The 27,845-nt window shown below is 38.2% G+C and overlaps 1 protein-coding gene across 1 annotated transcript in view; it reads left to right on the plus strand.

Annotated features, from left to right (window-relative positions):
• Nucleotides 1-27,845, plus strand: part of bwa (alkaline ceramidase) — a 54,036-nt gene that overhangs the window by 11,124 nt on the left and 15,067 nt on the right. Inside the window, exons 2-3 of the mRNA XM_090378794.1 lie at nucleotides 287-543; nucleotides 23,619-23,756. Of these exons, the coding sequence (XP_090234920.1) occupies nucleotides 287-543; nucleotides 23,619-23,756 (395 nt within the window). The remainder of the gene's footprint in view (nucleotides 1-286; nucleotides 544-23,618; nucleotides 23,757-27,845) is intronic.

A 27,845-nucleotide genomic window follows, 5' to 3' on the forward strand; every position in this document is an offset into this window, starting at 1 on the left:
TTCAATCACTAAAATATAGATTGTCCATATTTCTGGATTCTTCTTTTTATTATTGATGTGTTTGCTTAAAAGTGGGCTTAAAAAATGCCCACTTTAAAAAAAGAAATAATAATAATAATAATTTATTTAGTGATTATTTTTGACAAGCAGTGATTCTAGCTTGTATTAGTTCTCCTTTTTGACATGATGACAGCAATCCAAGCAGAAAGAAACTTAACCAGCGTATATTTTATAAATCATGCATGTATTTATTACATGTGTATCATTTATTTTTCTTTTTCTCTAGATAAGCAATGTATTGTTTTTGCTTCTTCCACCATTATTGACCACCCTTTTCAAACAGTATGCTCAGGCTTTTAATCGAGGTGTGTATATTATCTGGACATTACATCTCATAGTAGGTGTTTCATCTGCTTATTTTCATGCCACACTTAGTCTTGTTGGACAGCTTCTGGATGAATTGGCTATATTATGGTTACTTATGGCAGCACTTGGAATGTGGGTCCCAAGGAGATTCATTCCATCTTGCCTAAAGAAAGACAGGTAAGATTCTTTTCTGTATATATTAAACTATTAGTAAATCTGTTTACATCATATTAATTTATTATAGATTTGTTACTTTTCTCATTTTGTTTATCGTAAATCATGATAAATGCTTGAGATCTTCTTTATGGTTCAAGTTTAATTTATTGAACTTCATTGTCAGTTTATGAGCTGGCTTTGAAAAGCAAAATTTCTTTTTATCTGTCCATTGAAAATTTAAAAAAAAATACAAGAATGAAGGTGCTGCAAAAAATAAACCATATCCTAGCTGTGATCAGAGCAAATGCATTATAAAGAACCAATTAATTTACTTGTGGCTTAGTTAATTTTTTATTTATTTTTTTCATGTGTAATTCTATTCACCTTATATTATAGTATCCCTACTATAATAAATCCAAATGCAACTAGGCGTATATTATAAGAGCGTAAAATTATTGATTAAATATTGGTGTAGATACACCATAGATAGCTCTTAAACAAAAACAATAGTAGTGTAAAGGCATTGTTCTACAGCCACTTCCTGACTTACGTAAGCGTTGTGTTCCGCGCAACTCTATGTAAGTCAGAATTTCCCTAAATGTTTTTGCAGCATTTGCAACTATGCACACTGAATTTGATTGAAGCAAAAAAGAAATGTTCAACGAATATGTAAATAGAATTATTTATTCAATTTTTTTATCTCATGCGCAGGAAAAATTACAAAAGTGTACAAAATTACAAAAATTTCAAAATTATAAAAATTACAAAAAGAGAGAGGCGACAGGCATAACGTCAGCAAGTTTTACCTTTTGAGCATCATTGCCAGAATTAACTCTCCAGCTGAGAAGCACACCGCTGCGGAAGTTGAGGGCTGTGGAGATTTAGAAGGGTTTTTTTCTAACACATCACAAAATTTCTCTGCAGCTACAGAATTGGTACTGGCGACGTCACTGCAATACTTTAATGTTTTGGATACCAGCACGATGCTTGAACCTATTAAACCACCCGTTGCTTGCCATGAACTTGGCTTGGGGTTCGCTGTACTTATCCTTAATATCTTCTTAAATACTTCTTGCATTTGCTTGATTGGCCATTGGACTCAGGGGTACTCGCTTCGGAATCTGATTTTCCATCTTCGATATAGCACTTGAATGCTGTTTTGTGATCACTGTTGATCTTAAATGTGATGATCCTTTAACATGTTCTTTTTTACGCACACTGTCCTTTAAAATAGTATTCACTGTTGAAGCAGCAAGACCTAATTCCATGCAACAGATGACAAACTTTGTTCTGCTTTGTACTTCTTAATTAGCATTAGCATTAGCATTAGTAGAGGCATATGATGCAAGAAAGCAAGCTTATTCAGCATCAGCCAAAAAAAAAAAAAAAAAAAAACACACCACTCCCATTTCACCCCTCCGTTCGTTCGAAATACCTGTCCAGTTGAGCTTTAAATTTGTTTAGGCTATCAACTTCAACAACAAGTGATGGAAGTCGGTTCCACCAACCAACCACCCGCTGGCCAAAGGCAAATTTCCGCACATCTATCCGACATCCGTCCTTCCTCAATTTGAATTTATGCCCTCTGAGGTGATTATTCTGAGCAAGATGAAGAATCCCATTGGCATTGAGCATGCTCAAACCATTCAAAGCCTTATACACCTCTATCAGATCACCTCGCCGGTGCCTAGTCTCCAGACTCTGTAATTTGCAAAACTTAAGCCTTTCTTCATAAGAGCACCCCTTTGTTCCATTCACTAATCTTGTTGCCCTTCTCTGTACTCGTTCCAGCAGCTCTACATCCTTCTTGAAATGAGGCCTCCAGACCTGTATACAGTACTCAAGATGTGGCCTAACCATTGCCTTATACAAGGGAATAATCACCTCCTTATCCCTGCTAGAAAAATTCCTGTATATCATTGACAAGACACCATGAGCTACTCTTGCAGCTCGTCTGCACTGCTCAGAGAACTTCATATCTGCCTGCACAATTACCCCCAGGTCCTTTTCATTCTCCACCACTGTCAGTGTAGTACCGCAGAGTTGATACGTTGCTCTGGGGTTACTGTTTCCCATATGTAGTACTTTACATTTGTCAATGTTAAACTTCATTTGCCACCTCTCAGCCCATCTGTTCAACCTTTACAGATCCTGTTGCAGCAGCAGCATAGCATCAGTAGTGTCCTTAACAACCCTGCCAACCTTTGTATCATCTGCAAACTTGGACATTAAACTTGATATCCCATCCTCAGTATCATTCATAAACACCGAAAACAACAACGGACCCAACACTGAACCCTGAGGAACAGCACTAATAACATTAGTCCACGTTGACCAGTGTCCATTGATTACCACTCTCTGTCTTCTGCCACTCAACCATCCCCTTATCCATAGCAGCAATTTGCCTCCAATGCCACACTGCTCCAATTTGTGCAGCAGTCTTCCATGTGCAACAGTATCAAAAGCCTTTCTAAGATCCAAATATATAATATCAAAGTTATTCCCTGCATCCAGTTCTTTTGTGACTACATCATAGTATCCAATCAAATTGGTCAGGCAAGACCTGCCCTTAACAAAACCATGCTGCGTCTGAGCTATAACTGAATTCTTGTCTAGATGATCCTGCAGTGCTTCTTTAACCAGTGCCTCCATTAATTTACCTGGAACAAAAATTAAACTAACAGGTCTATAATTACTTGTGTCAGCCTTTGATCCTCCTTTGTGAATTGGGGTTACATTTGCACATCTCCAGTCTATGGGTACCTCCCCTGAGTCCAAAGAAGCTCTCATAATTATGGCTAGGGGTTTGCTTACTTCCTTTGCTGCCTCCTTTAATATAACTGGATAGATCCCATCCACCCCAGGTGCCTTTTTTATGTTTATCCTCAACAATCTCTCCTCCACTTTCCTCTCAGTTATTACAAAATCATCCAGCTCACTGCCAATGTTTACTTTACCTACATCATTCTCCTTCCTGAATAACTCCTCATGCGTGAATGTAGATGCAAAATACTCGTTTAGATTGTTAGCCACCTGAGCAGGATCCTCAACTGTTGAACCATCAATATCCAGTGGACCAATCTGATTCATTCCTTTCCTTCTTGAGTTTAAATATGTAAAGAACTCTTTTCTGTTTTTCTTTGCATCCTTTACCAAGGATTTTTCGTAGTCTGCCTTTGCCTGCCTAATCTCCTTTGTGACTTGATTACAGACCAACTTATATCTATCATAGGCTTCCATGTCACCCATTAATTTGTATGTATCCCATGCATTTTTCTTCTCTGCCACCTCTCTCATTAGTTCATCTGACAACCATTTAGGCCTAAACCTTGAACAATATTTCTTAGTTGGTATGTAAAGCCTGGTAGCCTCCAAGATTAGTTCCTTGAATGCTTCCCATTTTGAGTTTGCTGTTGGTAACATCATCAGTTGGTCCCACTGTATAGAATTTAAATACTGTCTCAGACCATCATAGTCGCCTTTACGAAAACAAAAACCCTTCCCTTTACCTCTGATGGTAGTTACCTCCTTGAGTAAATCCCACTTCAACACACTGTGATCACTGCCACCTAGTGGTTCATTTATCTGCAGATTCTTAATGCATGAAGAATCACTACTGATAATCAGATCAAGAGTATTGCTCCCTCTTGTTGCCTCACGAACATGCTGATGTAGAAAGCAATCATCCAATAAATCCACAAAAGCCTTGCTAGTGTGCGAGTGACCAACCCACAAATTCCAGTCAATATCTGGGAAATTAAAATCCCCCATTATAAGACTCTCTGATTTACTGGCCCACTCTATTTCCCTGTACAATATCTTATTATACTCATCAGAGTCATTAGGCCTATAGCACACTCCTACTCGCAATTTTGATTCCCCTATGCTTATGTCACACCAAACTGACTCGACACTGCCCTGTCCATCGATGTCGACTGGCTTCACTTCCTTGGACTTTATGTGTTTCTTAACTAATAGCATAACCCCTCCTCCCCTCCTGTCCTGTCTATCCTTTCTATACACATTGTATTCCCCAAATTCCAGTTCCGCATTACTTATATCTGTGTGACACCACGTCTCTGATATCCCAACAATATCTGCCTTTGATGTTTTGAGCAATACCTCAAATTCATCAAATTTATTTACCAAACTCCTAGCATTGGTGTACACACAGGTATACATGCACCTGTTTCTATTCTTAGCTACCCTAACACAACCCATGTGTTTACTTGTACCGCAATGCCTCCCAGCAGTCTCTGAAATATCCTGAATCTTGTTTTTCAGGCTTCTGCTCATTTCAATAGAAGCAGTGCAAGAATCACTTCCACCTCTGCCAGTGGCTACTGTTAATCTATTAGTCCTTGTATCCCCCCCAACTAGCAGTTTTCCGACCCACCTAACACTGCCTCGACAGCATCAGCAAAAATTCTTGCACCCTTTCTATTTAAGTGTATCCCATCCCTGTAGAAGCAATCTCTCCTGTTAACAAGTACAGTCCAGGCTGAAAAAAATTCTACCCCTTGAGCCTTGCACAGTCCCTCCAGGGCCGAATTGATCGACAAGGCTCTCATCATATACTCCCTCCTATCGTGTCTGGGCAGAATTGCAGACACTTTCAAATTCAACCCTAATTCATGGCTTTTTTTCAAAAGTGACCTGTACTTGCTAAGTAATTCTGCCGGTCTCCTACTCTTAATGTCATTAGTGCCAACGTGTACAACTATATCACCTTTTGTGCCCTTAAAAGATGATATCCGCTCTACAACGTCATCAACCTTTGCCCCTGGCAGACATACCCTGGTCCTATTCCACCTATCCTTTTTACAAAGCATGTTCCCCGTTTCCCTGACAATAGAGTCACCAACAACTACTAGTTCCTGTGGGACCAGCGCATTCTGCCTAGGGGGCTGCCTCTGTGTTGCCTGATGACCAAGTGCAAGCTCTGGCGTTGATGTGGGCAGCTGAGAGCTTGATGGGCCCCTCAATTTATTTCCTTCGAGGGCATCCACCCTGTCCTTCAAGCTCTCATAAAGGCCCATAACAATTAATCTTCTTCATTTCTAAATCAATTTTGTTTCGTTTCCTAGCACTGCCAACACTTGCACTTTCCATTGGTCCCTTTCCCTTCACCATTGTAATAGTTAAATAGGAATAAAGAGAAGATTCTGAAAATTTGATTTTTATATGATTGATTTATAAGATTTCAGTTAAGGGGAACTCATGTCACCATAATACTGTAATGTAAAAACCCACAGAATTCCAGTTATCAGTATTATCGAAAATGCAATAAGATCAAGTTTATTACCCATTTATAATTAGATTGGGCTAACAGAAAAGCCCAATAAACTGGAAAGTGCAAATTGTTTTTATTGTTTTATGGTAGTGACCTCCAGAAATGTTTTTAAGAAAAATATCACAAAGGCATTGAAAATTGATTCTTATAATGGAACATATGATAATGATGAAAGTGTAGTGCAATTTCCATTATAAAAATGGCCTTTTAGAGAGATAAATTAGCTTAGTTATATAGCGAAAATTTCAACTTCTGAGGTCTTGGAACAAATTACCAAAAAAAAACAATGTGTTATTGGGTTTACATTATAATATTTTCATGATACATGAAAAGACACATGCTTGAAGACAACAGTTTATCGTAAGCCTATGTGTGCTGGCCAATTTACCAACTTCCGGTCAGCACACGCACGGGGCCACTTCCTCTCCACTGCCCGAACCTTGCTAACTCGCGCCTGGACACACTCCAGCTCCTCAGATGAAAGACGCAAAGAGGTCACCAGAGTCAAAGTAGACCTTACGAGGTGTGGCTACCCTATCGACGTCCTTGACAGGTATGATCTACAAGCACGCGACAACATGACGACCAACAGCAACGCCAACAGTGACGAGTCATCCACGAGGGCATTCATCCCATACTACCCCAACCTGTCACAACAGATCGGTAGAATCCTAAAATCACATGGGATAAAGTGCATCCAACTCCCAGGCAAGAAACTGCCTTCGCTCATTTCCAGCATAAAAGCACCTGTCCCCACCCTTCTACAGAGCGGTTTGGTCTATCGCATCTCTTGCTGTGACTGCACGAGCTGCTACTTTGGAGAGACTGAACGTCGACTCAAGAAACGCCTCTCAGAACATAAAAGGGCGATCCGTTTGGCAGATGTGGAACACTCAGCTATCGCCGAGCATGTCTGGACAGCCCACCACGACATCGCCCCACACCGCGATGTCGTGGTTGTGGACAGGTCCCACCATTACCTAAGGCGTACCTGGTTGGAATCGTTAAATATAAAATGCTCGGATACCTCTTTGAACAGGAACAGTGGTTGTCAAGTTAATCCCATCACAGAGTCAGTAATTCTATCCATAGACAAACGCTGGCCACGTCACCACTATACGTCACAGCCACAAACATCAACAAACAATTAACCATGCGCCTCACGCACCATCCTGGCAGTGCATCTCTATTCCAACTGCCATTCAAGTATTTTAATCCGATGAAGGCTGCCACCCAGCCGAAAGCTTATTTATGTATTGTAGTTTAATGCTCTGTGCAACAAAATAAAATTTTTTCGCATTATGAATCCGGAGCACGTAGGCCTCTTTTATTATTTTCATGATACCTCCATTTATTCCTACGGGATGCAAAATACATTTCTGCAATCTTTTTAAGTTTGCTCCGGCTGGCAAAAACTTACATAAAATCAAATTTCTGTAAGTCGAGTATTACATAAGCCAGGGAATGCCTGTATATCTCATATTGTGATCATCCTTCACAACAAGTTACCATGTATTGCCTCGAATAAGTAATGCTTCACTAATAGAGAAGACTATGGTTACTTATTCTAGGTGGGCACCACCACCACCCAGACAGCACCATTTCAAGGCTTGTTGACCTTTCATCGGTGGGTGGGTGGGTTGGTGGATGGGTAGGTACCCTGGTATTGCAATCATGACAACACAGTTGTGAAATTAATCCCACAATATGGGAGATGCTAAAAGATGTACGTGATAATACTATTTGGATTTATTATAGTATTATAGTATAGCATTTGGATTTATTATAGTATTATAGTATAGCATGTGGATTTATTATAGTATTATCACGTACACCTTTTGGCATCTCTCATATTGTGGGATTAATTTCACAACTGTGTTGCCATGATTGCAATACCAGGGTACCTACCCACCCACCCACCAATGAAAGGCCAGCAAGCCTTGAAACAGTGCCATCTGAGTAGTGGTGGTGCCCACTTCTATTAGTGGAGCATTACTTATTTGGGGTAGTGCAATACATGGTAACTTGTTGTGAAGAATGATCACAATATAAGATATAGTTGAAATGATGCCTTTACACTACTATAATAATTTTCATTTAAGAGCTATCTATGATCTATCTACACCAATATTTAATAGATAATTTTAAGCTCTTATAATATTATGCCTAGTTGCATTTCAGTTTATTATAGTATTATCACGTGCACCTTCTGGCATCTCTCATATTGGGATTAATTTCACAACTGGGTTGTCATGATTGCAACACCAAACGGTCCGTCTGGATGGTGGTGCCCACCTAGAATAAGTAACTATAGTCTTCTCTATTAGTGAAGCATTACTTATTCGAGGTAATGCAATATGTGGTAACTCGTTGTGAAGAATGATCACAATATGAGATATAGTAAAAAAAATGCCTTTACACTGCTATTGTAGTTTTCATTTAAGAGCTATCTATGGTGTATCTACACCAATATTTAATAGATTATAGTATCTCTAATACGATGTTAGGAAACCTATTAACTGTGTAGAGAGCATGCCATAAAAAAAGTTGTTAGCTTGCACAAAGTTAACCTTCCAGTTTTTTTGGAGAAAAGGATAGAAATGGGGGGGGGGGTTGAAAACACCAAACACGATAGGTATTAGAACCTATAGTACTTAGTACTGTGCTTGGGTTGGAGGTTGAGATGACGAAATAAGATATTTGTTGACATTAGACTTGAACTTCTGGAGACTGTAATTTTCAGGAAATACGAATGAAGGAAGATTGTTCCAGAAAACAGCAGTTGAATGAATAAACGAGGAAGAAGAAAAGTTGGTTCTGTAAGTTTGAAGTTGGACAGTAAATAGATGTTGGCTGGTGGCGGCACATGTTGGGACTGTTTTGAAAGAGAGAGAGAGTGGGAATTATAGAAGCCAATTCAGAAGAACAGTGCCCATGGAAATATCTATAGAAAAGGCATGCAGCAGAAACAGTACATCTATGAGACAGTGAGTGGACAGACTCTGTTAGAGATGAGTCATTAATTAACTTAACTGCCCTCTTCTGAATAGAATCTAGATGCCTGAGAGAGGTTTTGGGGGCACTGCCCCAGATGTGGGAACAACATTCCATGGTAGGGCAAATTTGCGATTTGTACAAAGTGAACAGCTGTTTGGAAGAAAAGTAATGTTGAGAGTGAAAGAGAAAACCAGGTATTTTAGATGCAGAGGAAGCAATATTTGTAATATGGTTGTGACAAGAGAGAGAGATTAATCTCCAAAAGAGATATCATTTTGCCTAGAAATTGGAGTGTCGTCAAAGATAAGCATAGGAGCAGAAGAATCCTTTTTGCGAGATATAAGACAAGACCGAGTTTAGAAGGATTGAAATCAACTAAGTTGTCTTTGCCCCACTGGTAGCATATATTCGAGAAGTTGAAGCTGATTGAGCAAGGCAAGGTTTCTCAAAATGGAAAGTGGAATGCAATGTGCTATCATCGGCAAAACTATGGATAGGATTTCCACTCAATGAAAGAAGGTCATTAATATCCAAGAGGAAAAGAGTGGGTGGGGGAAAGAACTGAATCTTGGGGGACACTAGCATTAATGGAGAAAGTAGAATACAGAGAGCCATCTACTGTCACCCTCCGTGAGCCATCCGAAAGAAAACTGGATAACCAATTACAAAACACAGTTGGCAAACCATAAGATGGAAGCTTGTTTAGGAGATCTTTATGCCAAACACGATCGAAAGCCTTTGAAATGTCAAGAGCAACTGCTTGTGTTTCCCCAAACTTATCCATTGAATTTGTCCATAAATGGGTGACATAAGCCAGAATATCACCAGTGGATCGACACTGACGGAATCCATACTGCCGATCATTGATCAGACGGAAGGTCTCCAGGTAGTTTAAGAGTTGGCGGTTAATTGATTCTTCCATTATTTTAGAAAGAGTACAAGTAATTGCAATGGGACAATAATTGGATGGGAGGGATTTGTCTCCCTTTTTAGGAACTGGCTGGATATGAGCAAGTTTCCAAGCAGAAGAAAAAACACCTTTGGAATAAGAAAGTGAAAAAAAGGCAGCAAATAACAGGAGTAAGTTCAGGAGCACAGATTTTGGGAACAAGTGGAGAAATACCATCAGGACCTGGAGCTTTCTTATCATCAAGATTCGTCAAAATTCTTCTGACATCCTTTTGGCAGAAGACCACAGGAGGCATTGAATGGAGCGTGTTGGGAATGGTGGGAGGTGTTTTACCAAGATCATTAATACATGAGTTGGAAGAAAAATGGGATGCTAGCAGGTCAGCTTTATCTTGGCCAAAGTGACAACAGAACCATCTGGTTTTGACAGAGGTGGGAGCAGAGATGGGCAAAAGTTGCGGCCAATAGCTTTGGCGAGAGACCAGAATGCTTGGCTACCATTAGGGCAAGAAGCAAGTTTTCTACTTTTAGCCTGTTCAAAATCTAGTTTGGACTGATTAATAACTGCTTTACAATTGTTGCGAGCTTTAGTGTAGGCAGAAAATGAAACTGAACATTTGGAAACAAGCCAATTACAATATGCAATGTTCTTCTCTTGAACAGCCTTAGCACATTTATTGGAAAACCATGGTTTAGATAAAGGAAAAGATTTTAAAGTGGAGTGTGGGATAAAGGATTCCATTCCTGCAAGAATAATTTCACTGACACAATTTCACTGACATTATCAGGAAACTTCATCTGAGCAAACGTTGACATCAGTTTTGAAACAGTAATCCGACCAAGGAAAAGAAATCTTGCAGGTCAACCCATTTTGCATTCTTGTAATGCCAAACAATATGAGGTTGGGAATAGCTATGAGATAAAGACTCCATTGGAGAAGAGACAATCACCAAGTCCAGGATGGATAAAAAATTACATACTTAACACATGACCAATATAGTTTTTGGTTATGTAAGTTTCAAGATCAGTTTGTACATTCCATCTGTAGTACACTGATCTGCTTTGATTGTCTTTTAAAACAGTAATTTATTTTTTGATAACTCTGTCTCCTTGTCAGCATCCATATGAAGGGAAACTTCATGGTAACAATTTTTCCCATTTATATGCTTCTTGGCATAACATACAATTGTTGACATACACCTTTTCCATGTGCTAGTAAATTTTTGCTGGAGAGATGTCCTCCACTGTAAGAAGCTAAATAACAGTGTTGCATTACCATTGCCTACCCTTTGTTGTTAAAGGCTTATTGTCTTTGTCACTGCATATAGAGGAGTAGTATTCAACTGGTAGTATGCATATACCTCCAGGAGTAGGTAGGCATACAAAACTGTCATTGTTGAAAAATGACAAAAAACATTTTGGTATCTATATGGTAATCTATTGCATGTTTTGGTTTATTCATCAGCTATCATTGGTACATATATCATGCCATGCATATCATAAACAGGTATTATTTGAAATGTATTTAGAAGATATAAATTTCATGTAAAAAAATATATAATGGGGATACAGTATTCTTTAAGAAAATTGTAAAATTGTCAATAAGAAGGTTGAATACCACTGATATAGAGGATAGCTAATGTACTTTGTTATTCAATGGAGGCATTAGTATCAATTCCCAAATTTACATCCATGGTGACATGTAAATTAAATTTAATCAATATCTTTTTTATATGATTCAACCTTATGTAAGGGTTTCCCAATAATTAACATAAGCCTATATCATTTTATGCATTGTACATAAAGTTAAAATTTTATTTTAACACTTTCACTGCTGGCTTTTCCAATGACCTTTTTGACCCAGGTTTGAATCAGTCTGGATTGGAGAGGGTAGAGACATTTTTTAGACTTTTCTTCTCACTGAATTAGGGTCTGGCAAAGGTTGTTTGACAAAAATATCTGGGTTTTCTTGTCAAATTGTCAAAGTTCTAAAAGTAAGGTGGTTCCCTCTCCTTGTGGATTAAAAATCTGATGCCGTTTATTTGTGAGAGGAAACAGTGAACATGTTAATTGATTTTATTTGTAATTTTATTGGTCTTGTGTACAAAGTTCAAAAATGGCATCCATTTTTCTCTGTCATATACAGATTTTTTTGCAAAATGCTGTACTCTTTTTTTTCCATGTTTTTCCATGTTTTTCCATAAAATAAGAAAAAGTGTTACTGCTTTTTCTTTTATTATTTAGTTTTTTCCCACTGGTTACTGATTTTTAGGATAAGATTGCAAACAGAAAATCCTTAGAAGTGCTGAGAATGACATACAAGACAGCATTACAAGTAATTAGGATTGGCATTGGAAGTTCCCTAAGACTGGTGAACAGAAATGTTGTTCTATTTAGGAAGCAAGAATGATGGTAGTTATAAAAATCAGTGTAATATATTTTAAAAAATAGGCTGTAAGGTGAGTTTGAAAGTTGATTTCTTGCACTCATACATCCATTTTTCCCAGAAAATCTTGGTTCTATTAAGGAATAAGGTGGATGAATCCACCAAATGAAAGGAAGATACCAGAGAAAGTGGAATGTGATGGTAGATTATAACTAGTCTTTGAAAAGGGAGTTGTCTGCCATAATACATTAGCATTAGTAGAGGCATTTGATGCAAGAAAGCAAGCTTATGCAGCATCAGGCAAAAAAAAAAAAAATAAATAATAAATAAATAAATAAAAAATAACCACTTCCACTTCACCCCTCTGTTCGTTCAGAATACCTGTCCAGCTGAGCCTTAAACTTATTTAGGCTATCAACTTCCACGACAATGGATGGAAGTCTGTTCCACCAACCAACCACCCGCTGGCTAAAGGCAAATTTCCGCACATCTATCCTACATCTGTCTTTCCTCAATTTGAATTTATGCCCTCTCAGGTGATTATTCTGAGCGAGAGGAAGAATCCCATCAGCATTGAGCATGCTCAAACCATTCAAGGCTTTATACACCTCTATCAGATCACCTCGCTGGTGCCTAGTCTCCAGACACCGTAATTTGCAAAACTTAAGCCTTTCTTTGTAAGAGCACCCCTTTGTTCCATTCACTAATCTTGTTGCCCTTCTCTGTACTCGTTCCAGCAGCTCTACATCCTTCTTGAAACGAGGCCTCCAGACCTGTGTACAGTACTCTAGGTGTGGCCTGACCATTGCCTTATACAAGGGAATAATCACCTCCTTATCCCTGCTAGAAAAATTCCTATATATCATTGACAATACACCATGAGCTACTCTTGCAGCCCGTCTGCACTACTCAGAGAACTTCATATCTGCCTGCACAACCACACCCAGGTCCCTTTCATTCTCTACCGCTGTCAGTGTAGTAACACAGAGTTGATACTTTGCTTTGGGGTTGCTGTTTCCCATATGTAGTACTTTACATTTGTCAATGTTAAACTTCATTTGCCACCTCTCAGCCCATCTGCTCAACCTTTCCAGATCCTGTTGCAGCATAGTGTCAGTAGTGTGCTTGACAACCCTGCCAACCTCCGTATCATCTGTAAACTTGTACATTAAGCTTGATATACCATCATCAATATCATTTATAAATACAGAAAACAATAATGGACCCAATACTGAACCCTGAGGGACTCCACTAATAACATTAGTCCACGATAAGCAGTGTCCATTGATTACCACTCTGTCTTCTCCCCCTGAACCACCCCTTTATCCATAGCAGCAATTTGCTTCCAAAGCCACACTGCTCCAATTTGTGGAGCAGTCTTCCATGTGCAACAGTATCAAAAGTCTTTCTAAGATCCAAGTATATAATATCAAAGTTATTCTCTGCATCCAGTTCTTTTGTGACTGCATCATAGTATCCAATCAAATTGGTCAGGCAAGACTTCCTCTTAACAAAACCATGCTGTGTCCGAGCTATAACTGAAGTCTTGTCTAGGTGATCCTGCAGTGCTTCTTTAACCAGTGCCTCCATTAATTTTCCTGGAACAGAAGTTAAACTCACAGGTCTATAATTACTTGTGTCAGCCTTTGATCCTCCTTTGTGAATTGGGGTCACATTTGCACATCTCCAGTCCATGGGTACCTCCCCTGAGTCGAAGGAAGCTGTCATAATTATGGCTAAGGGTTTGCTTACTTCCTTTGCTGCCTCCTTTAATATAACTGGATAGATCCCATCCACCCCAGGTGCCTTTCTTGTCTTTATCTTCAACAATTTCTCCTCCACTTTACTCTCAGTTATTACAAGATTCTCTAGCTTACTGCCAGAGTTGAATACACCTTTGGCATTCCCCTTGCTGAATAACTCCTCATATGTGAATGTCGATGCAAAATATTCATTTAGTTTGTTAGCTACCTGAGCAGGATCATCAACAGTTGACCCATCGATATCAAGTGGACCAATCTGATTCATCCCCTTCCTTCTAGAGTTTACATAAGTAAAGAACTCTTTGCTGTTTTTCTTTGCATCCCTTGCCAAAGATTTCTCATAATCTGCCTTCGCCTGCCTAACCTCCTTTGTAACTTTGTTACAGATCAACTTGTCTATCATAGGCTTCTGTGTCACATGTTAATTTGTATGTATCCCATGCATTTTTCTTCTCTGCCATATGTCTCATTAGTTCATCTGACATCCATTTAGGCCTAAACCTTGAAGAATATTTCTTAGTTGGTATGTAAAGTAGCTTCCAAGATAAGTTCTTTGAATGCTTCCCATTTTGAATTTGCTGTTGGTAACATCATCAGTTGGTCCCACTGTATAGAATTTAAATACTGTCTCAGTCCATCGTAGTTGCCTTTACGAAAGCAATAACCCTTCCCTTTACCCCTAATGGTAGTTACCTCTTTGAGTAAATCCCACTTCAGCACACTGTGATAACTGCCACCTAGTGGTTCATTTATCTGCAGATTCTTAATGCATGGAGAATCACTACTGATAATCAAATCAAGAGTATTACTCCCTCTAGTTGGCTCCCGAACATGCTGATGTGGAAAACAATCATCCAATAAATCCACAAAAGCCTTGCTAGTGTGTGTGTGACCAGCCCCCAAATTCCAGTCAGTATCTGGGAAATTAAAATCCCCCATTATAAGACTCTGATTTACTGGCCCACTCTATTTCCCTGTATACTCATCAGAGTCATTAGGCCTATAGCACACTCCTCAATTTTGATCTCCCAATGCTTATGTCACACCAAATTGACTCGACACTGTACTGTCCAGCGATGTCGACTGGCTTCACTTCCTTGGATTTTGTATTTCTTAACTAATAGCATAACCCCTCCTCCCTTCCTATCCTGTCTATCCTTTCTGTAGACATTGTACTCCTCAAATTCCAGTTCTGCATTCCTTATATCTGTGTGACACCATGTCTCTGAAATCCCAACAATATCTGCCTTTGATATTTTGAGCAATACCTCAAATTCATCAAATTTATTTACTAAACTCCTAGCATTGGTGTACACGCAAGTATACCTGCACCTGTTTCTATTCTTAACTACCCTAACACAACCCATGTGTTTACTTGTACCCCAATGATTCCCAGCAGCCTCTGAAATATCCTGTATCTTATTTTCCAGGCTGCTGCTCATTCCAATAGAAGCAGTGCGAGAATCACTTTCACCTCTGCCAATGGCTACTGTTAATCTATTAGTCCTTGTATCCCCCCAATCTTGCAGTTTTCCGACCCACCTAACACTGCCTCGATAGCATCAGCAAACATTCTTGCACCTTTTCTATTTAAGTGTATCCCATCCCTGTAGAAGCAGTCTCTCCTGTTAACAAGTATAGACCAGGCTGAAAAAAATTCTACCCCTTGAGCCTTGCACAATCTTTCCAAGGCTGAATTGATTGACAGGGCTCTCATCATATACTCCCTCCTATTGTGTCTGGGCAGAATTGCAGACACTTTCAAATTCAACCCTAATTCACTGCTTTTTTTCAACAGTGACCTGTACTTGTTAAGTAATTCTGCCAGTCTCCTACTCTTAATATCATTAGTACCAATATGTACAACTATATCACCTTTTGTGCCCTTAAAAGATGATATCCACTCTACAACGTCATCAACCTTTGCCCCTGGCAGACATACCCCGGTCCTCTTCCACCTATCCTTTTTACAAAGCATGTTTCCCGTTTCCCTGACAATAGAGTCACCAACAACTACTAGTTCCTTTGGGACCAGCGCATTCTGCCTTGGGGCTGCCGCTGTGTTGCGTGATGACCAAGTGCAAGCTCTGGCATTGGTGTTGGCAGCTGAGAGCTTGATGGGCCCCTCACTTTTAATCCTTCGAGGGCATCCACCCTGTCCTTCAAGCTCTCATATAGGCCCATAACAATGCTGAATTGTCGCCTGATTTCCTTACACTCCTTGCATCACGCACACACAAAGACATCCCCCATGGCAGTATCATGTCTCGTACCCGACTGCTCCACAAACATCAAAGAAAAGCCACAAAATATTCATTAAGACTAAAAGATGTAAGATGTTTATGCTAAGAAAAGTGGCAAATCTGTGTAAATGTTTGATTGTGTTAATATTCTATTTTTTTGCATTTTGTTTACTTTGTTAGCAAAAGTGTACAGCTTTTTTGAATAAATTAAGTAAAATTTACAAAATAGGTAAATATATGTGTTCTTTTTTCTCAAATTGTGGAAAACCCTTGTGATACAAAAAACAAAAGCACAACTGTCAATTTTGAAATCAGTGTAACAAATTTATGGAAGGTAACACATTAGAGTAGTGCTCCACTTTACAAGTTTCAGTGGTACTAGTTCTGTAAGTATTGGCATGCCACAAATGCCTAGGTAATAGTGATAATCCGATCTATCATAGTAGAGATGCATAAACTGCCTGAGTTGTTTGACTTCAAAGTTCAAAGACATTGACACTGATTTAACACAATTTAGTAGTAGTAATAGTGGCAAATGATACAAGAAAGCAAGCTTATATAGCATCAGCCAAAAAAAAAAAAAAAAAAAATCCTACACACTTCTCCCATCCATATACCTTCCAAGAATTTTTCTAGATCGTCCTTGAATTTATTCAAACCATCCACTTCCACAGCAGATGGAAACTTATTCTAACAAACAACCACCTGCTGGCTGAAGACAAACTTCCACACATCTATCCTGAAACCATCCTCGACTTTAATTTATTCCTCCTCATGTGTGTAGCCTAAACAAGAGAAAGAATGCTATTCGCATTCAGCTTACTCAGTCCATTCAAGGCCGTAAACACCTCAATCAGATCACCCCACAAGTGCCTAGTCTTCAGAAACTGCAATTTGCAGAACTGAAGCTTTTCTAGGTAAGAGCACTCTTGTGTTCCCTTCACCAATCTGGTTGCCCTTCTCCTCACCCATTCCAGCAGATCTATATCCTTCCTAAAGTGAGGCCTTCAGACCTCACTTTAGGAAGGATATATACAATATTCATGGTTTAGCCTAACCATGGCCTTATACAAAGTGATAATCACTTCTTTAGCCCCGCTAGCAAAGTTTCTGTATATCGTTGACAAAACATGCTGCCAGAAAGAACAGCCTAGTGAGCTGTCCTGGCAGCATGTTTGATGTGCTTAGAGAATTTCTTATCTGAGTGTACAATTTACCCTTAGGTCTTTTTTTCATTTTCCACCACCCTGAGTGTAGTAGCACACAGTTGATAAGTTATTCTGGATTACTGCCATTTCTTGGCACATTGACCCAATTTTCCTAGATCTTGTTACAGTAGCTCACCCTGATTACTGTCGTTAATCACCCTGCCCACCTTTGTATCATCTGTAAACTTAGACAGCAAATACATATTGAAAACAACAATGGGCTGAACACTGAACCCTGGGGGAATCCACTGATAATAGTCCTGGAAGAGCACTGTCTGTCTTCTTCTACTTAAATATTCCTTTATTTGGAGTGAATAGATGGGTGAAATGGGAAGATTTTTTTTTTTTTGGCTGATGCTGTATAAGCTTATTTTATTGCATCATATGTTTCTACTAATGCTAATGCAAATGCTTTATTCATAGCAGTAACTTGCCCTTAATGCCATATTGCTCAGTTTATACAGCAATCTTTTATGTGCAACAGTATCAAAAGCATTCCTATAATCCAATTATATGATATCAAAATTATATTTTGCATTCAGTTCCTTGGTCACTGCACCATAGCACCTGTCAGTTTGGTTAGACAAGACAGCCCCTTAACAAATCCATACAGTGACTGCAGTAAACTGAATTCCTGTCCAGATGGTTCAGCATTACTTCTTTAACAAGTGTTTTTTTTTGTTGTTGTTTGGTTTTTAGGAGCATTAGCAACTAAGGCCATATTGCTCCGGTGATATGCGGTGGTCATTCCCTGACCTTTCTGCATCCTCCGTATTTGGTGGTCACAGGCTCAAACCCCGGTCTAATCAAGAAGTGTGTGCTACGCACTGCTGCTCCTTCCCACCTGGCTACGGAGGCGCCTCTTTAACAAGTGACTCCATTATTTTTCTTGGAACAGTTGTTAAGCTGACAGGTCTGTAATTATTCATGTCATCTTTTGATCCCCTTTTATGAATTGGGGATACATTTTCACATTTCCTCCTAATATGATTGGATAGATCTCATCCACCCCAGATGTCTTTTTTATGTTTGCTTCAACAATTCCTCTTCTGCCTTGCTCTCATTTATCACAAAGTTATTTAGTTCCCCAGTTTGATAAACTTCAGGCATCCCCTCCCGTAAAGAATTCCTCATGTGTGAATGTAAATGCAAATTACCTATTCAATTTGTCAGCAACTTGAGCAGGGTCATTGAGAGTTAACCCATTGACATCAAGTGGCCCAATGTGATTGAATCCCTTTCTTCAGCTGTTAATATAAGCATAGAAGTCTCTGCTGCTTTTTTTTTTTTTTTTGCATTCTTTGCCAGAGAATTCTCATAATCTGCCTTAGCTTGCCTTAACCTCCTTCATGACTTGATTACAGACTAATTTATATCTACTATAGGCTTCTGAATCACCTGATAATTTATATGCGTGCATGCACGTTTCTTCTCTGTTGTTTAAATAGTTCATCTGACATCGATTTAGGTCTCAGCCTTGAACAGCTATGTCTTTAATTAAATTTCACATTATTACACTGTGATCGCTGCAACCTAGTGGGTGTTTTACCTTCAGATTCTTAATGCATGTAGAATCACTGCTGATAACCGGATCAGGAGCATTTCTTCCTCTTGTTTTCTCTCTAATGTGCTGCTGTAGAAAATAGTCATCCAGGAAATCTAAAAAAAGTCTTGCTAGTGTGTGTGACTAACCCACAAATTCCAGTCAACATCTGGAAAAAGGTAAAATCCCCATTATAAGACATTCTGATGTACTAGCCCACTCTATCTCTGTATACCCATTTGGTATACTCATCACAGTCATTAGGCCTGTAACGCACTCCTGCTCTCAATTTTGTTTTCCCAATGCTTATATCATACCAAACTAACTTAATATTGCACTGGTCACCCATGTCGACTGGATGCACTGCCTTAGATTTACTATGCTTCTTAACTAAGAGCATAATCCTTCCACCCCCTCCTGTTCTGTCTATCCTTCCTGTAAACATTTTACTCCCTATATTAAAATTCAGCATCATTCATGTCTGAGTGAGACCATGTCTGTGCGATGCCTACAATGACTGCATTTGATAACTTAATCAGTATAGTCAGTCCTTGTATAACACGTGTTTACGCTACACGAATTCGATCATACATGATTTATAAATAAGGTAACGATATCGTATATAACACGAACCAAATTCGCTTATGCACGATTCGCCTTTGTGTTTACAAGAAATGGCAGTCGAATGCGGAATCACCCCAACTGAATGCAACACGACAGGAATGAAGAGAAGATTCTGAAAATGTATTTGTTTTTTTATATCAATGAAGGGGAAACACATGTCACCATAATAACATAAAATCCCACACAATTTCAGCTATTAGCATTATCGCAAATGCAATTAGATCGAATTTACTACCAGTTTATAACAGATTCCACCAGCAGAAACGCAACTGGAAATTGTTTTTATTGTTTTATGGTAGTAACCCCCAGAAATGTGCTTTAGTAAAATGTGAGGTGTTAATAGTGTGTCTCTGCCTTTACGGTGTTGTTTATTCAGTTGCTACAGGTGCGCAGCTTTGTTTATGTGTATCAAGCGTGCCTCCTCATTTTGTAATTGTGCTTTATTCCCTAAAAATGACTAAAATACTTAAAAGGAAGCGTTGGTGAAGACACTACAGATTCAGAGAGAAAAAGAAAAGCAATATCGATAAGCAGAGGCGAACTGGGTCAAAAATTCTTACCCGGGAAAATTTGTAGTGGCCTCATACTAGTGTTTATGGCCAAAATCACAATGGCCTCCGGCCCACTGGGGTTTCCCCGGTAAGGCTATGGCCAGTCTGCCTCTGTTGATAGAGAAAAAAAATATGAAATTGTGAAACGCTTTGAGAGAAATGAAAGACCATGTGATATTGCACGTGCTACAGGCCTAAATGAGGCAACGCCAAGAATTAGAAAGAATGCAGAGAAAATAAAAAAATTTTCATTGCAGGAACAACTCAAAGTGTAATTAAAATCCATTAGATTAAGACACAAAGAATTGGAAGAGATGGAACGGCTGTCATCTGTTTGGATAGAAAATCAATCCTGGGTGTGTGTTCAATCTTGGGTGGTCAGCACCTAACCCTATTTTTCCCATAGGGCCTGTTGTTTATATTGCACGATTTTGAATTGCACGAGGGTTTCTAGGAACACAACTATCATGCTATACGAGGCCTGACTGTACTTCAAAATTATCAAGTCCATTTACAATGCTCCTAGCATTAGTGTACATTCAAGTATATATATGCATGTTCTTTCTCTTTGTTAACTTTGCACAGCTGACATATTCACTTTTTCCACGATGACCCATAGCAGGGCGACACCTTGCTTTTCAGGCTGCTGCATTTTCCAATAGAAGCAGTGCAAGAATCGCCTGATGCTTTAAAGGTGGAAAGGTGTGGAATGTTAACCAAAGGTGTCCGTCTTCTGTCAGACAATGCAGTGACTCATATGGCCATTGCCACCACCAACTTTGTTGCCCAGTGCAGCTTCAAACTCTTGCAACACTCACCCTATTCTTCTGACCTAGCACCACCAGACAACTTCTTGTTTCGAGAAATGAAGAAACCATTGTGTAGACGCCGCTTTGATTCGTCTCAGGAAGTCATCAGTGAAGTCGAATTGTGGTTTCAGGCAAGAAGTGCAGACTTCTATGATCAAGGCATTAAACAACTGATCCATAGATGGGAGAAATGTGTTATTACACATGGGAGGAACACAACTATCATGCTATACGAGGCCTGACTGTACTTCAAAATTATCAAGTCCATTTACAATACATAGAAAAGAATAGAAAAAAAGGAAATAGAAAATAGAAAAGAAAAAAAGGGTACATAGAAAAGAATTAAAGCTCCTGTGAAGTTTCACCTTTCTAGGGCTATTATTTCTAGGAAATGTATAAACTTTTTGGTACTGCCCTGTATGTCTTCTGGCATAAATATTGAATGAAAATAAATAATGCTGCCACAAATATTGAATGAAACTGTATAATAATAAAGTATAGATATAATTTAGAGGTGACTTCACTTGTATTTTATCCTTAAAAGAAATTTTAAAAAATTACAGTGGAAATTAAACTTTAGTTTGATTCTCCATAACTGATATTGACAAGGGAGGCCAAAGTTTGCTAATGATATGAAGTTAAGAAGGGTGGTTAACAATTTTTGCCAGGCCATGGTGCTTCAAAAAGACTTGAATTCAATCCATATGTGGTCTGATAATTGGCAGTAGGGAGAGAAGCTAAAAGTGATTCAACACAAAAAAGATAGGTTCGGTCTGACATGAAATTTTCTATGTATTGTGAACAAGTGGTTAGGCAGGCTAAGATGTCCTGTTCATGATATGTAGGACTGTTGCTAGTACAGAGAAGGATGTTGTTATCTCTCTCTCTCTCTCTATATATATATATATATATATATATATATATATAGGAAGTGCATCCAGTTGACATGGGTGGACAATGCAGTGTTGAGTCAGTTTAGAGTGACATAAGCACTGCAAAAACCAAGTTGAGAGTAGGAGTGTGTTAATGACTGTGATGAGTACAGTGAACAGCTGTACAGACAAATAGTGGGCCAGTAAATCAGATTGTCTTATAATGGGGGATTTTAACTTCCTAGATATAGACTGGAACTTGTGGGTTGGTCACTCATACACTAGCAAAACTTTTGTGGATTTATTGGATGATTGTTTTCTACAGCAGCTTAATTACAGACCTGCTAGTTTAACTTCTATTCCAGAGAAAATAATGGAGTAACTGGTTAAAGAAGCAATTTAGAATCATCTAGAGAAGACTGAAGTTATAGTTCAGACACAGCATGGGTTTGCTAAGGGGAAGTCTTGTCTGACAAATTTGATTGGATACTATGATGTGGTCACAAAGGAACTGGATGCAAAAAATAATTTTGATATCGTATACTTGGATTTTGGGAAAGCTTTTGATGCAAAACCTTAAAATGGCACCTAATTCGTATCGTATCTTAACACACACATATATGTATGCAGTAGCACATCTAGCAGTGCCTATTTTAGGCAGTGCCTGTGGCAAGTGCCTCACTTGCACATCCCTAGTCTCAGTCCAAATTTCTTGTTATCTTAACACAGGCACAGACATTCAAAGCAAAGTGGGGTGGAGCATCATCCAACTGAAAGTATCTGATAAGTTGGATTCATAGTGGCAAGTTGTCCTCTGTGTAATTCTCCAACATGTGCAAGAAACTTTTTTGAGAATACCACTGTAGTTGATTGATTGTTGATTACAGAACAGAAGGATGGTTTTATCCATCGACATGTTTACATCACACCTACAGTAATGCTGGCTACCATCCAATGAGCTGTGACATCATCTGGTTGTCACCCTATTACATGTTGTACCATTTCACACTGACTGGCAAAAGGGGGGCTGTTGTTCATACCAGCCCTGGCATTAATTACTCCTGACCACTGTCCATCATTAAGTGTGTTCAATGGTGCCGTGCATGGGCCACCTGGGTTATAGACTGTTATAGAATGGTGTCATGATCTTCGGTGATCAATTATGCTTCTGCTTGAGGCACGATGATCGCAGCATACACATGTGGCAACATGGTGAGTGCAGTGATCCTAGCGTTATTATTGAATGCCATACTACATGTTCTGATGGTGTTGTGGCTTGGGTAGCAATCAGTTTTAATAGGCAGTCATCATTGGTGTTCGTTAACGGCATTCTGGCTACTCGCTGCTATGTTGCTGAGCTTCTGGAATCCAGAGGACAGTGCTTGAACACATACTGCAAGGATTTCCTATGAGTTTCTTCATGGTGTGAATGTTAATGACCTGGTCAGCCAGGTCTCCAGGTTTCTCCACCATGGAGCACGTGTGGGCCATGATTGGATGCCATCTACAGAGCCACCCGCAGCCAGCACAGACCTTTTTTCTTCCTGCAGTATTTCCCACCAGTGTGGGAAATACTGCAGGAAGGTTGGTTGGTTGCATGCAAAAGTATGGTCTAATTACTACCATATAATTCCTGTCTGTGATTTCTACGATTTTCAAACTTTTTTTAAAATATAAAAAATTTCGAACTTTTTTTAAAAATTTTGTAAATATCTATAAAAAAGTTGTTTTTAACTTTATCCTGTGTTTTGCCCTGAAAATTTAAAATTTTGTGCTATTAATGTATGCCTATAATTTACAGGATTATATATTTTCATTGACTTTGAATAGTATTTGATTGAAATCTGTTTTTCTATAAATGGTTTTTTGCAAAATTATTTATTATTTTTATATTTCAGAAAAATGTTTCAACAAGTTATGCTAATTATGTGTCTTGCTGGTACACTTCTTAGTTGCATAAAACCTGCCATAAATGCATTTGCTCTAATGTTTTTTGTAATTCCTATAATAATGTTCATGACAATAGAACTTCTCAGGTAAGATTAATGATTTTTTTGTTAGTCTCTTCGTACAGATTTATTTAATTAATAGAATTACTACGTAATGAAAGTTTAAATTTGTTTTTCTTTTGTAGTGGAGAACATGCTAATTGCTTTCTTTTGATACTGGATTTGGAAATCGCTATTATCACAAAAACAACAATTTTAGAAATTTTAAGATGGATAAAGATTTGCGAAAGACTGTTCACTATCTTACTCTTAATGTAATATACAGTTGGGCCTCGTTTAATTTGTAGGTTTATTGTTTGCAATTTTTTTTTTTTTTTTTTTTTTTGAGCCTTACGTTAATCATTGTGAATTATTTATTCAAACGTTCACAGTTGATCTGAAGACTGATCCTCCACCTGCATTAGCATTAGTAGAGGCATATGATGCAAGAAAGCAAGCTTATGCAGCATCAAAAAAAAAAAAAAACAACAAAAAAAAAACACTTCCATTTCACCCTTCCGTTCGTTCAAAATACCTGTCCAGCTGAGCCGTAAATTTATTTAGACTATCAACTTTCACAAGGACGTCTGTTCCACCAACCAACTACCCGCTGGCTAAAGGCAAATTTCTGCACCTCTCCTACATCTGTCTTTCCTCAATCTGAATTTATGCCCTCTCAGGTGATTATTCTGAGCAAGAGGAAGAATCCCATCGGCATTGAGCATGCTCAAACCATTGATCACCTCGCTGGTGCCTAGTCTCCAGATACTAATTTGCAAAACTTAAGCCTTTCTTCGTAAGAGCAACCCTTTTTTCCATTCACTAATCTTGTTGCCCTTCTCTGTGCTTTCCAGCAGCTCTCCATCCTTCTTGAAATGAGGCCTCCAGACCTGTATAACAGTACTCAAGGTGTGGCCTGACCATTGCCTTATATTTTGAAGAGTAAAATAGTATTCTGTTATAGTCGGCTGTAAACATGAACTTACAGTGGACTTTCAGAATAATGGCACCTTTGGGGATTCAAGATACTGTTATTTCAATTTTTCCGTTATCTTGAAAGTGAAAGTTATTTTTTATATATTTAATGCAGAAGTAATGAGGCTAATAAGAAATAGAGAGAGAGAGATTAAGAATGCAGTTCTCATTAGTAGAGGCATACGATGCAAAAAAGCAAGCTTATGCTGCACAGCCAAAAAAAAAAAAAAACCAAAAAGCCCTCCCATTTCATCCCTCCATTCATTCCAAATGCCTGTCCAGCTCAGCCTTAAATTTATTTAGGCTATCAACTTCCACAACAAAAGATGGAAGTCTGTTCCACTAATCAACTACCTGCTGGCTAAAGGCAAATTTCCGCACATCTATTCTACAACTGTCTTACCCCAGTTTGAATCTGTGCCCCCTCAGGTTCTTAATCTGAGCAAGAGGAAGAATCCCATCAGCATTCAGCCTGCTCAACCCATTCAAGGCCTTATACACCTCAATCAGATCATCTTGCAGGTGCCTACTCTCCAGGCATTGCAATTTGCAGAATTTAAGCCTTTTTTGGTAAGAGCACCCCTTTGTTCCCCTCACCAATCTTGTTGCCCTTCTTTGTACTCGTTCTAGCAACTCTACATCCGTCCTAAAATGAGGCCTCCAGACCTGTACACAGTACTGTAGGTGTGGCCTGACCAATTTTATTAACTGTGCATAAAAAACATAAACATGTTGATGATCCAATGTTATATTCTGCCATTAATACATTCCCATTTATGCCTGTTCTATTTTCTATTATTATGTCAAGTTTTTCACTGAGTTTTAATGTTTTTAATTATTCTTCTTCTTTTCTCTGTATGAAGTTTATTAACTTTAGGAGTCATAGTGAGGGGTTTTTAATTTAAAATAAATGTAAAACAGCAGTATAATCTGTGATATCAGTACAGAATTCACTTTCAAAATGGTGAATTTAAACAAAAAAGTAATTGCACGAGTTGCCATTTTCTTTTCTTTTTTTCTTTTTTTTTTCCGGCACTGCAAGACATCTCCGCTGTATGTAAACATCCAATCTCAAGGTGCCATTATTTTGACAGGCTGGTATATAATGCATCTGGTGCTGAACAATAAATACACAGGTGCCATTTACTGCATGAATAATCATATTTTTTTTGTTACAAATTTCAGTTTTATTTTAGAAAATCACTTTCCTAAAAATTATTTTTATGTGTATTATACCATAAACACAACATTTTGTACTGTTGCCAGTTACTTTATATCAATGCTTATAATAAAAACTTAAAGGTGTATTTTATACACAGTGGTCAAAATGACCATTGACGGCCGTCTAAGGTACTTTTGGTAACTGGTGGCTCTAGTGTTAATTCAAAAACAGTTGATTTGTCTAGTGTGAATAGCAAGGAGGCATCCATGTGAGGAGAGATTACAAAGGTGTAGGCTACACAACTTGGAACCATATCAAGAAGAAATTTGGTTGAGGTGTATAAGGCATGGGGGGATAAATTGAATGGTAGCAGGATTTTTGCAGAGTGAAATCGGGCACAAAAACAGGGACATAAATATAAATTATTGAGGAAAATTATTTGACTGGATCTCAGGATGTTTACATTTGGTCATTGTATTGTTTATCACTGGAAATAAACTGCTGTCGTTGAGGCTGACAGTCTGATAAAGTTTAAGGAGCAACTGAGATACATATCTTCTGGCAGTAGGAAGAGTGTGATAAGAGGATACAGATGGGTGGTGTGTGTATTTTGGGGATTGACAAATCCTCCCACATTCTTTTCTCACATTACAAAAGAAGTAGACGTACACCCACTGATGGGTTAATAATCTTAAAGTGGGTGAATCGTTATCAGGTCATTTAAAGGCTATTTCTCCAAGAATTTTTTCACTTTTCAGTTCATATGGCTGAAACAGCATTACAACTTATGATGATCATATCATAATTACTTGGTGTTAAGAACTGGTTGGTCTTGTGCAGTTTTGAGATTTATGTTGTGAGGGTCAGTAATAATTGATTAGAAATATGACTCGCCCTGTTAGTATTTTCTTTCAGTCATTTCTTCAGTCTTAAAATCCTTAAACTGAATTTACAGTGGGACCTTGATTACCTGAGCTTCTGACCGAAGTCTTGATAATTCTCACATTACTGTGAAGTAGTAATAAATGTATAGTTTTTAACTGTCACTGTTCCTTTTGTTCTACTAGCTTTTTTTTTGTGTGTGTGTAAACATTTCCATTACTTTTTGTATGCGAGCTTGTAAATAGCTTTACTGTTGAGAAAATACAACCATAATCACAATTAATGAATATGACAGAAAGACAGAATTTATCAGTCCCTTTATCTAGTACCTGATATATTTTAGCATTGGATAAAGGGACAGATAAATTCTGTCTTCCATGATTTAAATAGCGCCTTTGGTATTTGTAGTTCATGAGAGATTTATGGGAAAATTGAATACATGTGGACTCAAGACTGTGCTTTAGACAGGATTTCAAATTATCTGGAATGGAAATTAATTAATTTTTTTTTAATTTATTTATTTTAAATGGAATGTTTCTTATTTTCTTTAATTAGGCATTCAGGTACAATCTGGATACACCTTTGGGTCCTTTGTTGTTTTTTTATTTTTGCTTTATGTTAATGATTTATTAATGGTCTTAAGGGGTTATAAAAATTAAAATAAACATTTTTGCCATTGGCATAAAAATTTACAAGATTAGTAAATGATGAGGCACTATCATGAAGTAGTTTTATTAAATATGTTTGATATACAGCAGATCTGTAATTAGCTGATGTAACTGAAAAATACAAGACAAGTTAAATATGGGCTTTAAATTTTCTACGAAACTAGGCTTTGCTCATTTATATTTTAAACTTAGAAATTTTGACCATAATAAGGTTCAAGTCTGACTGCCTGAAATACATCTAGAGCAGTACTGTTTGAATTGTAAAGCCCTGAAATGAGTGTTAGTGCATCAAATCATTTGTATTTGAAGAGGGAAATCAGAATTTAATTAAATTTTTAAAGTTGGATCCTTGGCTGTAATAAAACTAGCCTAATACATGGATGATGTATTACTTTTCACTATAATCAGGAAGATTGTTTAAGCACTTGTTCCAACACAGTAGAAGACATT

Source organism: Mastigoproctus giganteus, chromosome 1 (genome assembly GCF_048544385.1).
Source record: "Mastigoproctus giganteus isolate SK-2022 chromosome 1, ASM4854438v1, whole genome shotgun sequence".
Classification (NCBI taxonomy): domain Eukaryota; kingdom Metazoa; phylum Arthropoda; class Arachnida; order Uropygi; family Thelyphonidae; genus Mastigoproctus; species Mastigoproctus giganteus.